Here is a 19,115-nt window from a genome sequence, read left to right as displayed (position 1 = left end):
CTGTTTGCTAATGAAAGGATCCCACAGGACATGACAGGAGTCTGATTTCACCGTTTAGGAGGAGAGGATGCAGTAACCTTACACGCTGCTTTTTTTCTGGGATTATTTTTGCCCTGCTGACTTCCTGGGGTCAGCAAGGGATAGCAGTGAAGACAGCAGTAAAGGCATAGGCCTGTGACATTAACTTCTGATCCTCTGCCTCAGCAGTGCCGGCGATGGGATTACTCGGTGAGACAGCATGAAGTACCCCAAAAACGCATCTAAACCCCAAACCACAAGACTTTTCCATCCTCTGCATGAAGTCTTTCAGTATTGATATGACAACTGATTCTTCTTTTGTACTAAAAAATGAATGAAACTCTTAAAACCTACTTTTTTTTTTTTTTAAAAAGCTGCAGTATGCGGCATAACTTGCGTTTTATGCAAACAAAGCTAATAAAAATAATCTTTTAATGCAGTAGATGGCTCAATTTATACGAGTCACACAGAGAAATCACATTCTTGGCAGAAAGCTAGGACTATGATCCTGGGATTTATTTATGTTGTGTTTTTGCATTGTTTGTACTGGTACTGTGCAAGGAGGAATTTCCAGGCAAGTTAGATGTCACTCAGTGTTAAGTACTGCATTATTTTCTTTCTTCCAGTCCATGCTTGGCATTTTAGCTATTACAAATCATTTTTACAAACTAAGCCAAACCATGTTAGCAAAGTGACTAAACAGTTTGTGCTAATGCTCTTTGCCAGTGGAAAGGAGGGTGGCAATCTGAAGCAATCCAAAAAGAGATGCTTCCAGGAAGAGGAGGGTCTTTATTTAGATTATGCTGAAAATCATTCATCCCACAGCTCCTTATACTCTCTACTGTTGCAGGGATTTAATGAATTAGTAGCACTAAATTTGGCTTCCATTTAGAAAATACAATCCACTGGAAAAATAAAGTACTTATGGCAGTACAAACTAAGGGGTTAGTAGTAATGTGGTTTAATAAACTAAGTACGAACCTGAAATGCAGACGACATTAAATTTGCTTCCTATATTAGCAAGCATGCTGGCCCTACAAAAGTAATCGGTATTCCCACGGCTTTAATTCCAGCCATCTATAAAACAGAGCTGATATATCCATCTCAGAAAGTTACGCTGAAAATTGGCAGGCTAGTAATTCATGCTGCTGCTGACTAGTTACAGGCCGGGTGAACTATTAATAAAAAATAGTAATTAAAAAATACTTTTTTTCTCAGTTTTTCATATATTATACCAATGTATCCCACTGCGATAATTTTCACAAGCGGAAAATGACTAATTGTGAGTGCTCTGAAATTTCTTGACAATATATGAACTTAAAATTTGTCTTAAATTAGTGAAAATACTGCATTTCTCAAGTTTGATGTTCTCTATATTTTCAGATTTCTGTGAGTTTGTCCAAATACACCAGTATAGATCTGTGTTTTTCTACAAATATATTTTCTGAGAGGCAAAAATATCAACATTTTTGCTACTTTAAATATCTCTAAAATTTTGTAGGGGCTATCCTAAAGATACGCTCTCACTTAGTTGTCATGTGTCCTAAAATAAAGTGGGACAGTTATATTGTTTTTCAAGGGATTGGGATAATAACTTCAGATAAAATTCAGCACATGTGGCTGGATCTTGTATAAATTACTTTTTAGACTACCTCTACACTGATTCTTAAGAAAAACTTCAAGTGGTCCAAGAATCGTATAATGTCTCCATGGTCTCACTCACATCCCGTAGTACTGCAGCCTACGGAAGGATATCCACACTGTACATATTTGCAAAGCAAAGCTTCTGTGGAAATGTGGATACAAAGGATTTGTTTCTCCTTCTGAGATTACCTGTTTCTTACAGAAAAAATAAAAAACGTTCTGAGATAGTAAAAAAAATATTGGGATGGTTTCTAACACTTCTGTTCTCAATGTATGCGATGTCTACGTACTATTTTTTTTAAACCTGTGAAGAAACAGACAAAGAAGCAGGTGTGTAAGGATGAGTTTGTCTTTGGGACTAAATCTCAGCAGAGTCTCAAGGACAGGACTGAATTCTTGCCATGGGAGGAAGGGGAGAATCTTTGCTGCTTGTTGCAAAATGCTCCACAGCAACGGTCCTTAGTGTGGTTTTAGAGCACAGAAAGTCTTTATTCCTCTGACTCAGCTCAAAGGCACCTAGCATAGCCGAGGTTTAATTCAATTTACTCCCACTGTCTCATACCACCACCATGCAGCATGTTGAGTAGAGCGGTGCATTGCCAGTTACGAGTTTTATGGACAAACGGTTAAATATCCAACCTGCTCACCTTCTTGAGGTCCTCCTCTTAGGTCTCTGGCTACACAAGCTTGTTGCCTGCCTGCCGTGCTGGCCTGTTGTCTAACTGACCACTTGTAGTGCACGTCCATGTCTTGTCTCACACCGGAGTTTACAGACACATCTTTCTGCTCTCTGTACAGTGTTCAACACAATGAAAGTTGGCCCATTCATGAACTCCAGAGCACTACAGTTAGTACATAAACATAGTTTCTCAGTCTAAATAATTGCTTGGCATTGGCATTTATTGACAAGCAACTATACGTACCCCGCTAGAGCAGTTGGTCCTAACCTGAGCTTACTTCTCGAGTCTTTATCAGATATTCATCCGCAAAAAAATACTGTAATAAGGAAAGGACGAAGCACACTTTATCATTAAAGAGCAACCTGACAGTAACCACTTCCTAAGATGACTATTAATTATTTTAACTTTTTTTTATGCATTGTTTTTTGTTGGCTTTTTTTAGAAGACAACGACATTTCTATTCAATAAAACATTAAGTATAAAGAGTCTGAGTACTAAAACGTTATACTAACTGAAAATAATGAGACAGCATGAACCTCACACATGTGTGGTGAACCTTCCGCTGGAATCATATTTCTCTCTGTACTGACCACATAAAAAGCCTTTGAAGGCCATTGTACTAATTTAGGTGCCTAGGGGTGGGGAGTGTGACAAACCCTTTTTTTTTGCTCACTGATGAAAATGAAATGACAGAATCAAAAATAGACCTATAAGCACATATTCCCTTTAGAAAGTATAAATTTCTGTCACACAGGTTGGCCTATTTGGCTAATAATAGGTGGTTACACAAAAGCTAGTGTGAAAATAGCAAAGCTTTGCAGGAAAGCAGCAGTCTTCATGGTGAGAATCACTGTTTTCCTGACATATTTCAGAAGTCAGGAATGAGAAAAAGGTCCTGCAAGAGCTGCTGGCTCCACTCCACTCGGAAGGGAATCGCTCTTAAAATGCCAATTTTCACTTCCCTGGAACTCAAAAGATTAATTCTAGAGGGTGCTGGGGCATAAGAAATACTGAACTTTCAAAATCCTTTACTGGCTATGCAGGGTATCTGAGCATATTTTAGGAAGTGTTAACGTTTGCAGCCTGCTTTCCTGTAACACATTTTTTAAAGCACAAACACAACATTAGGAAGTCTCCAGTAGATTATGTGTTTTATTTATGCACACTTACACACAAAATAAGATGATAATCCTCTCCAAACTAAGTCTTCTACACACCCTCTTTTGAGAAGACACACAAAGAACAAAGAAAAAAAAAAAAATCAGTCTGGTTCCCAGTGTTGCAGCTGAGGATCTAATATATCTTTGTCACTAAAACTTTTCATGACTGTCGCAAGAGCAAAGCAACACATTGGAAGATTTAAACAAATAATCAACTGACAGTACAAGTTGATTTGGTGCTTTTTTAAATCCAATTGACCTTTGTCAATGCAAAGGCAAAAGAGCAACACTTGACATTTTGCTCAAAATAAAGAAAACATAATTTAGCAATTTTCATCCAACTGTGGTTAGCTCCAGCTTCACAGTTGCTCAACTTTCCAGACACGGATGATTTGCAGTCCTCACATGCATTAGAAGCCTTCCTGAGAGAGTTGCTACTAAGTGGTTATATTCAGATCTCACATTTAACTGTTGACAGGTTCCCCTTTGGAGAAAGAAAAAAAAAAAAATCCACCACAAAGATTCAGTACGAAAAGAAAACACTGGCAACATTACACTTAAATACTTTAAAACAAACTGACTTCGGAATGAATTTACGACAGTACAGTTAACATGTTCCTTAAATTCACAGTCCTTCTGTTAATAGAAGGAAATACTGAAAATCTCAAAGAATTTAGTGGTATGAGATCACAGCCGCACTCAGCGTCTCTGGGCAGGTTAGATGTTTAACTGTTTGCCCCTACAAATCGCAGCTGGTGGAGTACTGTGCTAGCAGACGTAGTCAAAGTGAATTTAACTTTGAAAGTGATGCTCAGTGTCTCTTCATGGCCTCACCCCACCTTGCCTCCCGAGCAGAACTGAGGTACTGAAACTCAGAAAGTTGTTCTGAGTTAGGTCCAACTCTGAAAAAAGACCGAAGTCTCTAAAAAAATGCCTGTTGAGAGACAGAAAACATGATTTTGTGTGCAACACGACACTAATGTGATTATACAGCTGCTGGATCACGGCCGGTATGCACACAGACAATAGATGATTGCTGACATGTGAAGCACTCTCAGGCTTCTGAAATAAAATTTTCAAAGCCCTGATCACCAATAATACTTTTTTTTTTTTTTTTTTTTTCCTACTATATACAGAATTCATCTCTCGGACCAGTGGGCTCAGAAATGTCCACAGGATCCCAAACAATGCATCACCAGTACCTTTTACAGTGGCATTCATATGCCTGTTGGGTACAAAATTAGCATCACATTTGCTTCTTTCAGGCCTGTATCATACTGGTGATTTGCATTTGTCCTGAGATAAAGCAGCACACCATCTCAGTTTGTACTTCTCGGTTACATATAACTTAACCGTTTATAGCAGAAATTCTGTCATTACTAGTACCGTAGTGCTGTCTGATCTCATACAATTCCCATTAAGTCACTCCACAGATCAAAAATCATCCATATGCAGGGTACATCAGTTCTCTGAATCACTAATAGCCCCTAAATTTGTGTAATCAAAAAAACCCAAAACATATTAGCATTTTTTCCGCCATGATTGCAATGGAAATACAGGTGAAGGTTAGTATCAAGATGCAGTATTACTATTTTTTTATTTTTCTCAGTTAATTTTATCATATTTTTCCCTTTATTCTTATTCCCCCAATTTTGCTGTGGCACTGTATCAAATACCTCCTTAAGAGCTGAAGAGATTTGCTGCATTCCTTTGTCTGGATTAGCAGATAATGGTTTGGACTAGTATGCCTAACTCCACTACATCCAAGCTAGACTTTATCTTACTTTTAAGTATGTGTTCTTTAATTATAAAACTGATGTCTAACTAACAGACTTCCAGTTGACAAAGTCAAAATATATACAGTATATAAGATATAACTGAACCCATGTTGTGGCACAAAAAGGTTTTGTTAATGTCTGGATGTCTCCCGGCTTTATTTTAAGGATTCTTTGCTTAGTCTATTCCAAAATGCTTTTAAGTAAAAACAAACTATATTTTCATATCATGTTTCAAAAAGTTATTGTTTCTTTTGGCAAACGATCTTCCCCTTTAGTCCTAATATGACATGCTAGGGCCCACAATGACACTTTTTTAGAAGAAAGCAGTTCTAAAACAGAATCCATTGAACAGTTTCTTTCAGGCTAACTGTCCTAATTTGCACAATTTCTAATTCATTATTTCCTAGTCTAGCAAAATCATTAACAACTGTACTTAGAGAACTCCTCTGTCCTCACTGGAAAATGAGCATTTGGAATTTTTGTGCACGTATATTAATTTTTTTTTTTTTTTTAAAGTGCTATAAGAAAAACCTGTGAATAATTGGTCTCACTGATGATTTCAAGATGATTTTATCTCCGTCTTGCCCACAATCCAGGAGAATTACCCTACATGAGGAAACTTAATAAGTGACCTATTTTTAAAAAAGTTTGGAACTCCTACATAACTCACACTGGTTGCTGTATGCAATAATCTTTTTACCTACATGAGAGAAGTTCCTTCATGCATTATTCTATAAGGACTATATGCTTAAATGATTTTTTTTTTCCAGTCTTGTACACATTTTTCATACCCCTTCTTCTCTTCTCTTACCAATTCATCAAGTCGTGCTATAAATTAAGGCTGGGTCTACAAATTAACTTAAAGTCTTTTAACTCATATTCCTTTGACACTCATCAGCTGGATGACATGCCAAAAATCTAAACAATTTCCAACAGTGACACCTGTTTAAATCGTATTATATGTCAAGGATAAAAAAAAAATACAAAGGCCTTTCCATTGCCTGTAGCACTTCAGAAAAAAAGTTAATTAAATCAGTCTTTACTGAATTCCTGTTATTTCAGAATGAAAACTTAGCTTATCGTGTTTTCTGTTAAAATTGCATATCATTAATATGTTGAGTCAGAATAAAACTATGAGAGATAAAATCAGTAATGCCATTCACTCTCTCTGTGGTAGTTGCTTGGAGGCCACTGAAGCTGTATATAAAACAAGAGAATGATTTTATGGTTTGTTTTCTTTTTTTAACACCAGTTTTACAAGCCTCCAAACAAAGGCATCATCTGTATTTATTATGAAGAAAAGGAGAAAACATCATTCTCATGCTGGTGAGACTTAAGGCTTGTACAACACAGAGGGTTCTTGTGCAGGAAATGTGTGGGTGGAGGAAAAGGGAACGGTTCTTTTCCTAGGGGCTATTAAAACTTCACATGCATTTATTTCACAGAAACCTTCAGATCAGCCTTCATAATGTAATGATGCTCAGCTTTAAGATATGTAAGTCTAGACACCTCTCTGCAGTGCTGAAACGTGAGAAAATGAATTCACTGCTCCCAAGTCACTCCCAAAGGCGGGCAGTATTTTACCTCAACTCCTCTGTCAGTGTAATTTCCAGGTCTTTGGGTTTTAGCATTAGGTCTGTAGTATTTGGTGCTTTCCTAAAAACTCATGACCTCAGCACCAGGTGGCTGGTGGTGTTCATCTACCACAATAAATGGGTTGAGAAGAGAGCTTCCCACATCTCGTATCGCAGAGCCACAGGGGAACAGGCAGGCTGGGACCGCTGAAGGTCAGTCCACCCGTCAGGTCGGTATGGCTTTGTCAAGCTGAACTTTAAAACCCTACGACAGTGGCGATCCCAAACCTCTCTGAGCCACAATTCCAGTTCTGTATTTCCTCCTAGTGAATGACTTTTCCTAATGTGCAGTCTGAACCTCCCATGCCACAGCTTTGTGGCCATGTGCTCTTGTTGTTATTGCCTGGCACTATCATGAGAGTAGAGGGGAAGGGAATGACATCATCAACTTCTTAACTACCCTTCAAATATTTGCATGCTGCTATTACATTTTCCATTGGTGTCCTCCTCACCCGACTAAACAAACCTAGCTCCTTCAGCCACTCCTGGCAGGATATGTGCACCGACCACGGGGGTTACCCTCCCTTGGACCCTCACCAGTTTCTCCATACACCCTGTGAACCAGAGACTCCAAAACTGGATGAAGCAGTCTAAGAGCTTCACTAGCTCTGAGTAGACAGGCATGATAGCTCAATCCGTTGGCCAAATTCCTCCCGGTGCAGGCTAGTGTCTGCTTTGCCTCATTTCCAAGAAGAGTTCCACTCTCCCTGGTTACCACCAGCCACAAATTTCTGAAGTTATATTCTGCCTCCCTAAAATTTGAGAGTAATGTTATCCTTTCCCTTGCCATCACACTTAGCCCGTCACCACGATTTTTCAAAGATAGGCTCACAACTACATGGTCAGGTCTTTCAGCACTTTGGGATGAATCCCTTTCATCTCCACGGATCTGGGTATTACGGTTTCTCTAAGCGGTCCTCAGCCTCTCTCTTCCTCAAACCCTGCCAGTGCATGCAACAGGCTTTGCCTATAAAAACCACAGGGCGATTAAAGCAAAAAAAAAAAAACAAAAACCACAATAAGTACTTCAGGAAATTATAAAGAAACTCATTATTTTCAAGACTTAGGAGCCATATTCACCTTCTGAATTTGATGACCACCAGTTAATGGTCTTAAAATAATGGGACGGAATCTAGAAATCTGGATTTAAAGGCAAAATACAGATCAATTCTACATTATGATTATGCTAGGATACTTCTTTTAGCTGAATTATTGAAAAAAAATAAATGGTTTTAAGGTTACACAAGGATATTAGCAGCAATGTAAAATAAGACGCAGCTGATTTGTTACAGATACCGAATCAAGCTGGCTGCTATTTTATTCTCCACAGTAAGAAAAGTGAACTCTTAGTGACAGAGGTGGAAGAAGAAAAGAACACACCAGATCCCAAGTCCTTTTCAGTGGATATACTTACTGCAGCAGTACATGCTGTAGTTATATTTCTTACTTCTTGTGGTGTACTACATAACTCTTGCTATTACCAACACCTTCCAAGGGGAATGGTTAAAACTCCTTCATCATCTTTTACCTCAAAAAATTATTAGAGTGTTTAGAGATTTTTCCTGCAATATATTTTTAATGTAAAGTTATTCAAGAACAGCTGAAGGAGTTTCACAGATGTTGGAAGACCTAAAATGTTATTTAATTACTATATTTGTTTTTTTTTTTTTTAAAATACACTATAATCATGTTTTCCTATTTTAAGTGGGCAGCTGATTGAAATACTCTCTAAACGTTTTTGACTGACAATTGGTTGAAAATCCAAGTAGAGCAAAGCCCACTTGAGTACATTCTTTCACTCTGCAATTTTAGCAATTTTATCATGCACTATTCTGTAGACTTTTATCATCACAAACACAGCTCTAGACACAAGCTACTCTCTTCTGACATCAATTTCTTCTATATATCTAAGAGATAGTTCCAACCTTCCAAAGCTTCCTTTGGTTATCTGACACTACACACTTTTTTCGTTGTTTTATCTCCAGCTGTGGACTGATTTTGGGCCCATTACATAAGGAGATGAATAGGTAAAGGGAATATTTTACTATAATTTCATAAGTCATTACAGTAATCATGTATTAGAGTATGTTTAGGGTGGTAACTAGGAACACAGAGAATTCTTTAAGAAGGAAGTAATATATCTAGAGATATAAAATTGAATACTGCGTTACCTTGATTCATTGCATAATCAAGTCACTCGGATGGCTTTGTAGGTCTGCTGGTATAACGTATACCGATGCTATTGCCCAATGAGGATTACATCCCAGAAGTTTAGTCGATGATGTCAAGAAGTGTGAAGCCTCAGAAAATTACAAGCTTTCTTGATTTGCTTTATATTAGTTCTCGTTACTTTTTTTTTTTTTTTTTTTTTTTTTTTAAATAAGTGCACATACTGAACAAACTTTCGGGGTTTTTTACTTTAACAAAAATAACATATTTTTCTACTTCTTTGTGGTTCACTTATTAAACAAGTGAACTGCACTAAATACACTATTTTCTTTCCTTCCAGGTATAGTATGTCTGGAAGATAATCCAAACCCCTAGTAACAGTGTAAGATTCTACTTTATTGAACAGATGTCAAAATATCTGCTTTAAACGTGCATTTTCTTCTGTTTCTGGGGTAGCGTACAAATTCTTTTGAGCTGCGTTTAATTGTGTTTGGTTTATGCACTCAGCTGGCAGAAGAGGGCTCGGTATTGCATGCACTATTTCTACTTGAGCAGGCATATGTGCTTTTTTTGATACTCTGCTTGCATTTCACCCTGTCCTGACAATACTATGATGACTTCATTGTCATTTGTTGGGCTTGTATGCAGTGTAGAATCACTTTTCTCAAAATCTTTAGGCAGCCTTTTGCAGCCCACCACGTTTACCCTCATCTCTTGTCTGTCTAGCACTTGGCTTTGTTTCTGTGGGGCTTGGATCATCAGAACTGCTGTACAGGATCTTCGAGTCCATCTCTGACTCACTAGGAGGAGACGCTTTAGGAAGATGCCATAAGAAATGGGAAGTGAACCTATTTATAGCGGCGGCCTCCTCAGCGTCCCCGACTATGTCCCTAGTTAAATAGTATGTTCTAGGAAAAAACATATCTTTCATTTGCAACTGGTGCTGGCAAAAGCTTTTAAACCATATACTTTTGTTTATTTTCTTTACTGCACTAATATAATGTACTTACAAAACTGTCTATCTTTGTTGTGTTCCTGCTTCCTCAATGTGCTGTATTTTTAAACTTTTTTTTTTTTTTTTTTTTTCTAAAACTGTGGCATACTGGTTTATCTTGCTACATTTATTTTCTGATGTTCCATAAACAGGGTAGCCCTCATTATAATGTTGGTTGGTCGGTTTGGTTTGTTTTTTCACCATATCTACTGGTTTTCTTTGATATTTTATCTCTTTTGCTACTTGAGCTAGCCCTTGCTCCCAGTCTGGTTTGCCTCTGTTATTTTAATTAATGAAGTCTGCTGAATCATGCCTACTCCAGCCAATGCCAGGTTTGGGTGTGCCCCCGTTCACTCATTTTCTGTACATCCATATTTCTTGTTAAAGGTACCATTGAGCTTTTCAAACATTTATCCCTGAACTCCTGAATATTCTCTTGCTGTAATTCACTACAAATAAACTGACTTTTAAAATTTGTCATATTAGGCGAGTCAGACATTGTGCCCGGTTTGTAAAATCAACAGTCAACTTTTGCTTCCAGATTACTCCTGTTTCTTGGGAAGATGTACGTTACACGTAACACTGCTGGTCATTATGTGGGCATGAGTCATCCTGGTGTGCTCAAGCACAGAACAGGCAAAGACATTTTACCCATATCTACATCAGCCAAAACAACCACACAAGATCTTTTTGAATACTGTTGTTAATAATGGGATAACTCCCGTTTTTTATTTACTTTTCTCCTGATTTAAAATTGCTGGAAAATGGAGTTTTGTCACTGTCGATGGGTTAACATTTCAGTATTCCATATGAGCAAGGTTTTGATTGGTTCAAAATGACTTATTAAAAAATGTAATTAATCTATTGCTGGGGCTAGGGCGTGGTGGGGCTTAGCACAAGGTACAGGAAACCACGGCAGGGGTAACTATGGGTAATCTAATACCTTGTAGTTTGCAGTGTAGATACACCCTAAATTATAAGATAGAGGGTTGGGGTGTGCAGCACAGTTTGCTGGAAACATAGCCAAGGAATAATCAAGATTATCCCAAGAAAGTTGGCTGCAGGGAAGAGCCTGAGAACGGGTCTGAAGCTTCATCCCAACCCCTCTGTAAACAATGGGAAGAGATCCACCCACCACCCTGAACTTTGGATCCACTGAACGACAAATATGTCGCTGATGACGTCAGCTATACAAACGAGAAACGCTCCCCTAATTGCCTGAAAAACACAGCGGTCATTTAGGGGAGGACAGTGTATGCTAAACAGCTTGTGAAATCCTAACTTCGGAGAGAAGCACAAAAGACAGCAGCTTGTTCTTTCACTCCTGACACCCGGAGCAAGTCTCCTGTTAATAAATCCACGAAGGCAACCGCATGTACAGAAAAGAGGTAAACATTCCTCTCAGTTTTGCAAGTGAAAAGATAAGGAACCGACCGAGGCCTTTCACACGATATAGAGTATGTTTCTGCCACACAGATGCTGCCTGGTAGGATAATCAGGAGCATACTGCTGAGGAACTCAAAACACCAGATAACCCAAGCACGCTTCTTAGCCTTTTCCTTTCATGCTTTTCTAAATTTATTTTTTTTTAATTTTGTGTATTGTCTATTGTCCCCCCATGCACACTTTGCATGTTTATTCCTGAAGTTACAAGCAAAGAGTTGCTTTCACCTCCGTGTACCAGAATAGCTCATACTATAAACTCATCTCTGATGGGAACTTTTTCCTGAAGGAAGTGCTCGGAAACGATTTGTCCTTGGTAGATGATTCTTCTATCAAGTGCTTTTCCTAGGAAATCCACGTCATAAGGCTAAACAACTAAATTGGATAACGTGCAGTGCTCTTCCAGTCTCCTGAATTGAATCCATTTGGATATCCAGCACGTTTTAGTGGGTCGCACTCTGCTTTCTTACACGGTCTGTAGCTCCTGAGCAGCAGGGAAGCAGGACTCTGTTTCTCGTAAACTGTTTCATGTTCTCTTTCTTGTTGTGGAAAAGCTCTTAATGAACCCCGAATTGCTTTCCCGCTGAAACAGAGCATGTTGTATAACAGAAATGCCCACCAATAAATGGTAAAACTGTTTTTTATTGCAAAAAAAAACGGCCTCGTTTCAACAATCATCATCAGTTCTGAGAGCTGATATCGCATGGGAATGAGATGCCAACAGCACGCACTAGAAGACTGGTAGTTCCTCTCGAAACCATTATGAAAATGTGTTATCCACTGTTAAGTGCCATTTTCCTCTCCCATTCCCAGAAGGCTGGGCTGAGATTACAGCTTCAAAAGACACTGGAGACAGCTGTCCCCGTCGTGGATGAACCTGGCTCTGCAGAGGCTGCGGGCCCTCTCTGCAGGGACCGCGTGCTTCCCGACACCAGCCCATCCTTAGTGGGAGTGTGCTCTGAAAAAGCTTTGTAAAGCTGTACCTGCTTACACCAAAACCCTCGTTTGTTCAGTATTCCATATCTGTAACACCTGATTTTCTTCTCTACAAACAGTCTGCATACTGACATTTTCCCTAAATAAGACAATTTGCTGTATCCATTTATCTGATGAAAAGGATAGATGAAGGAAATTTACAGACTCTTCACCTTGTTCCTTCCCTGTTTTTCATTTCATGCTGCATGTCAGGTCACCTGGATCTCATGTCAGTTTTTCTGTTTCCTGATTAGATAAATGGTAACTTTAAAACAGGAGAACAATGTATGTGGGGAGGTTATTTAAAATGTGGGGCCATTCCAGGAAATCTTTTTTAAGCTTGTAGAGATTTACAAAGCACTGAAGACAATCACCTATTAAAACAAATAAACAAATATAAAAAATGTAGTGCTGTGAAAGAGCTACTCCATTTTTTTTACTGTTGTCAGGGTTCCCAACACCATCTTTTCCTCTTAAATATTTGTTAACTTTAGACCTTAAAAGATAAATTCCAATATTTATGAAAGGTAGTAAATACTGCCCTATTACATTTTATGTCTGAAAACTCCAGCAAAGGGAAAAAATGTTTTTCAAAACATGAAGTATGAAGTTCTTGAGCTCCTCACAACTGCAAGGAAAAGTTTTTATTTCCTGCTGTTTGCGTTGGAGCTCCAGACCTGCACGCTTTAATTTATAACCAGGAATAGATTATACATTTGAAATTGCATCTCCTTTCAGGAAAGGAACATTATTTTATATTTGAGGTTTTGCAGATTCTCTAGGTCTATGAATATCAAAAATAGAAGCTTTCTCCTTTTGCTGTGGAAGATGAGTACTGATTTAAGTTGAACAGAGATGCTGCAGTACCTTCTGCAGGCCCACGGACATCTACAGTCACTCCCCAGGTACCACCATCCATCACTAGGACAGGAAGCCAAATGAATCGATCCCAATACAAGAGATAATATCTACTGGTGAAGCAGTTGCTCATGCTGGCAGAGATTTATAGGAAGAATTACAGGCAGAAGGGCAATGCCGGCATCACCACGGGTTTGAGACCAAGCCTGAGCTCCGTGGTGGTGCGGCACAGCGATGGTGACAACGTAAGGACAGACAGACAGTGGAGGAGGGTGATGCCTGCAGTATTTGCTTTCTTAATGTTTTCATTTTCTAGCTCCTCTGAAGGGTTTCAAGCAAAGCTTCTGAATATCTATTTCCCAGCTGTCTAACTGAGGGTGCCGATGTAAATGCGGGCATGTCTCTGAAAGATCAGAAAAGCACCTGCCAGCAGAGGTTGTTTGACCTCTGTGCACAACAGCTGACAGAAGAGTGTAGCTCTTCAGAGGGAAAGTTATTATGTCAGGTCCTTGAGCACCAAAAAAATATACCTACGGAAATACGCATTCTTGCACTTGCATGAAATTATGGTGGATTTTTTTCTGAAATTATAATACTTCAAAAAAACTTCCAGCAGAAGCACAGAAGAGTTACTACTATCTACATGTTACTGGCATTTTGTATGGGCAAGCAATGATGGTAAGAGACTAGTCAAGAGTCAAGGAAAAGACAATAGAAGAAAAAATAAAATTACTTCATAAGGTTTAAATATTTTAGAGTGCATGAATGGAAACAAAACAACATGAAGAGTGTTAAATTTAACTCACTGAAAAACGACAATGATTGAGAAAAGCAAATATGTCTGGTATAATCTCACTTTTAGCTGGATCTAAACAAAATCCTAATTTGGAGTCATTCAGTAGTGCATCTCTAATAGCAGTCACGACTTAAACATTACTGTAGGTATGCTTTTATAACTGCATCTTCCATATCACCTGCTGTCATACTGGGCCACTAGTGCAGTAAATCCCCCGCAGACCTTGTGGGCCTCATATTTTACATGACTTGACTTTCAACATCCTGTTTTACTTCTCGATGGTATTGCATGAATTGGTGTCTGCAAACTAGCAACATTAGCTAAAATAATAATCCCATGGCTTTGAACATGAATAAAGTGAAATTTCAGGTTATATAAAGCAGACTAATATATCGTCTCCTCTGGCAATTACATGGAAGGGTCAACATTCTGACTAAGAATAATAATTTTCACAGAGAACTCAGTGCTGCTTCTCTAAATACGCGCTGCCAATAAAGTAATTTTATTTTGAAGAAAATGTCCATGTATATTACAGTGCTCTGACACTGTTTCACCTCTGCCATGAAAGCTCAGTCATTCCAAATGACCCTTTTCAAAACTGTGTATCCAAGATAGATCTATGTAACATAAACCCAGATTGGATTCTAGTAATAATTCTTTGTAAAGAGACAGTAAGGAAGGATATATAAAATGTGTAAATCTACACGTACACATCACCACACGTTTGTGCTTTATCTCAGTGCATTAAGTTTCACTACAAAGCTGCAGTAGTTACAGTTGTAGTGCTAGAACCCTCGGAGGGAGGGGGGGTGTTTGCCTGTGCTCTGAGATTTTGCAGGGAGAGAGGAAAGGGATGGATTGTGCTTTGGTACTGCTGCCGGTCCTGCAGAGCTGTGGCAGTCTCACTGCAAGAAAGCAATTCTATGTCTATGCTGTAGACAATTACCAGGGCAAATCTATTCACCTAACATCACAGAACAAAAAAAAAAAAAAAAAAAAAAAAAAAAAAAAAAAAAAAATCATAACTACTTTGAGCCAATATATGCCAACATATACAGAATAGTTAAATGACAATATGTACTGAAAAATCAAAAGTATTGCAAGGAGAATAAGCTACTTCTTTTTTTTTTTCTCAATTTAAAAAAGAATTTATGTCTGAGATGCACATTTTCAAAATATTAGATTGCTGCTTAAGGAAACTCCAACCTGTTGAATTCAAATCTAAAATAAGTCTGGTTTATGAAAATACACCTTATTAAACAACTTTTATTTTACAATGTATATAGACTTTTAATATTGCAAAGTAACACATTGTGTCATGGATATTTCTGTTATAAAAATGTAAAAGAAATTTGCACACTGCAAATTTGGATATGCATATATATATATATTTGATTCCTCTTAATTTCAGTCTTTTCACACCTCAGAGCAATTCTCTCATCTGTGACACACCAACCTTTATTCTGTAAACAATTCTGCAATATGCAGTATGGCATTGAATGCGGCGTACTGAGTCCAGTGAAAAAATTTGTGTAAAATTTTGCAAAGGGCTATTTGATTTTTTATAACGAATATCTTCTAGTTTATATTTGATTTTTTTCAATGAAAAGATCTCTGCTTTACCAATGTGTATGCTGCATGAGAAAAGCTAAGCCTCAAGGCTCACCTCTCATAATGGAAAAAATTTCAATATTAGGGTTATATAATTTTAAATCTTTGTGGGGTTTTTTATTAGAGTTAACAGATACAGAAAATTGAAATACTCTGGGTTTTTTTTTTTGCAAAGGCTGCAGATATTTCAGTTTTACTGGTGTAATCATCTCAGTAACACATTACAGACAGAAGCAAGCAATTTTCTTTCCCACTGTATTAGCTATGAAATTAAATTGTTGCAATTATACTCCTATTGTTTCAAAACAATGCACCCCTTGCTTTAATATGCATTCTATATGCTAATTTGAGAAATAAACAGAATACATAATTAACACTTCCACCGTGTCACAGTGTGTTTCTGGGTGTCGTTCAGCTGGGGAAGACGAACACGTTGTGAGGGGTGGGGATGTCCCCCAGCTCTGCAAGAGGATGAAGGAAAAGGCTCCAGCTCTTACCTGCAGGCTGTTGAAGATGATGAAGAAGACTAACATCCAGAGGTGCCGGTAAGCCATGTGCAGTCCTCCCCACAGCCAGGTGACGGAAATCAGGGCAAAGAGGTACAACACCAAGGGGATCTCTAAAAAAAAAAAAAAAAAAAAGCCACAAATGCAGCATTTCAGCTGGTGCGCCCTGGGAAAAATATTTTTCAAAGCGTTACCAAAGCAGGACCTTGTTTCGCCATCTCTGGCCAACCGTGGAGTTGGTTCTCCAGTGATGAACAGCCCTTCTCCTGACCCAGCTGGGTGGGGGTCCCAGGGCTTTTGGGACCTTCCCTGGGGCCAGGAGAGCAATAAAAGGTCATGGTTGGTTGGGGGACAGGGAGGTGGGGGGTCAGGGGCGAACAGCCCAGCTCAGCAAACCAGGTGTGGGTGCTCTGCGGGTGGGAAAGATCACACGTGGAGTCAGGAAACGTGCTGACCTTGGGGGAAGCACGAGAGGGCTCTTGGCAAGCTTTGGAAATTTTGAGAGGAAATGGATTTTCAAGAACTGAGAGGAAAGGGAAAAGAACAAAAGCATGATCAGTACAAAAACTGCCACGGGTCTGGCAATTTATAGAATTACACAGAAATTCTAAGAAAAACTTAATTCTCTGATTTGTTGGTACTTTCGGTGCAAGCCAAACCTGAGAGGGCATCTGACCCTGTAAAACCTTAAATGACAACTCTGCTCAGTCAAGGAGCCCCCCCCCAAGACAGACTTTTCACCAGTTAACTCCATTCACCTTCAAAAATATGTTCAGAATCCATCTTTAAGCTCACACATGTACAGCTGCACTTTATATTCCCTACTGTATTTACAGCATAAAGGATTTAAGGAATGCTGGCACGAAGATGTGTGTGTGGTCAAAGTTTGCCAAAAGGAAAAGCTTTTGCCCCCATCTGCTCCTGCTGCCGACAGCCACGCTGGTCCCCCATGTTGACTGGAAGACTTCAAAGTCCATGTTTGCCCAAATCTGCACACTTCAGGGGCAAAGGTGCTTGTCCAGGCATTGCCCCTCTCCGCAGCAGTCATGCAGCATCAGCAAAGAGTGGGGACGTGCTTTTGACAGTCATCGTTCCAGAAACAGCAGTTTGGGAGCACTTTAGGCATTTAGTTTAATAGTGCCTTCTGAATGCAGGCAATAGACAAAGTCAAGACTACCTTCCAGCAAGGCAGGCAGTAGTTGCTCTAGGGTTATAACTATTGCTTTGGCAGAAATGCGTTTGTATATTTTTATAAACAAGGGAATGACCTGAAGCAAAGCACAATGTAAACTTACTATGATCCTAAAATTTCCCCTGTTAAAGCGTAAAAGTCCTCAGTTAAACCTGGGGAGCAACCACTGTTTGATAGTGTGACGTAACATTTAACAAAGGTATGTGTTTCCTTAGTGAATTATAATGAGATACTGCGTTACTCACCAAAATTAACATTATGCTAGGGGTAGTGGTAGCCTAGGAGTGGAGGAAATAAACCCAAAGAATTAAAATAAATTAAGTTCTTTGGAACAGTTAACAATTTCTGTGGGGGGGAAAAAATGACCCTACCTGTTTTTACTGGAAAATAACAAAAGCATTAAAAAAATCAGATTCCCCAAGCAAAGGTGTTCGAAAGCTCAGCTCTAATCATCACTAAGGTATTCCCATTCTGCCAGTTATGTCTGATGACATATTGACAAATCCTCCCGTTTGACCACGTGTAAATAACACTATTCCTGTGCATGCAGGATTGCTTGCTTGCTCTCCGCGGATGGGAGGATGCAGCGCTGTGAGCCCCAGGCAGGTAGAGACCCCTCGCAGGACGTGAGGAGGGGGGTGGGTGTTGGTGCCTTAGAATGGCGTTAGGTCTAAAGGGGATCTCAAGGATCTGCACACCATCAGCACATACCACACAAGGCCTGTGGAAGACCCGAAGAGAAAGCTGGAGGGCAGACTGGATAACCTTGGTTGTCTCACATGAAAATCAATGCCTGTTAAGCACCTGAATCACTTCTCCCATGGTGAGGTGAGGTCTGGCCAAAATTTACTACAGGTCTGAGACTTCCCAAGGATCCCTGTTCACAAACATAATACTAATAATACAAGTGGGTTTTTTTTCCAGAGCAGCACCAGGGGAAGGAGATTAAGGCTATGTACCCCTGCTATTTGTCTGGGAGGAACTCGATTTTATTAGATTAATAGAATGGAAATGCAACGTATTTCTCACTTCGCACTCCAGAGTCACTAGTATCCCTTGCACACAAAACACCAGTCTCAAAAGTCCCTTGGGCAAAAGGGAGTAATTCCTTGTGGCCTCGACAGATGTTGAAACAAACTTTTCTATATCAGCTACTAAACTCCACAGCCAACATCGCAGTGCTTTTACAATAATCGAAAATGCAAAGCCCTCTAAAGTACCAGGGAGTAAGACGTAGAGCATTAAGTATTTCTCTTTATCCCACATTGCATACACTAACGAATCCAAATACTTATTAGATGAGTACCTTAAAAAGTTCACAAAAAAAGCAGCAAATAACTGGCAGCCTTAAAGTTTTTGAGGATAAAATAATGAAATTTACGAAGATAAAACGCAAGAAAAAAATATATCAAAAAAGTCATGTTTTGTAAATGTAATTTTAAAGATAAATTCAGTAATTATCTATAGAGCAACACATTGATTTATTTGTGCACAGGTTGTTAGTGGAAAAATACAATCTTTTTGTTTAAATCTCAAAATGGTGCAGTAAACCTTAGCTGCTCATGAAATTCAATTGATATAATGGACTGGCGATTAATGATCACTAATATGTACAATTCTAAATGCTGTACATAGACCGACGTGAACAGTTGGCTGA

At 38.9% G+C, this 19,115-nt stretch overlaps 1 protein-coding gene across 1 annotated transcript in view; it reads right to left on the bottom strand.

The window, feature by feature from the left end:
- ADGRV1 (adhesion G protein-coupled receptor V1) overlaps nt 1-19,115 on the bottom strand; it is a 312,242-nt gene that overhangs the window by 26,812 nt on the left and 266,315 nt on the right. The window contains exon 92 of the mRNA XM_026866507.1: nt 16,258-16,379. Within this exon, the coding sequence (XP_026722308.1) occupies nt 16,258-16,379 (122 nt within the window). The remainder of the gene's footprint in view (nt 1-16,257; nt 16,380-19,115) is intronic.

The sequence above is a fragment of the Athene cunicularia genome (assembly GCF_003259725.1).
Source record: "Athene cunicularia isolate RWA chromosome Z unlocalized genomic scaffold, athCun1 chrZ_part3, whole genome shotgun sequence".
In the NCBI taxonomy this organism is placed as follows: Eukaryota; Metazoa; Chordata; class Aves; order Strigiformes; family Strigidae; genus Athene; species Athene cunicularia.
This window is presented reverse-complemented; position numbering and strand designations above follow the sequence as displayed.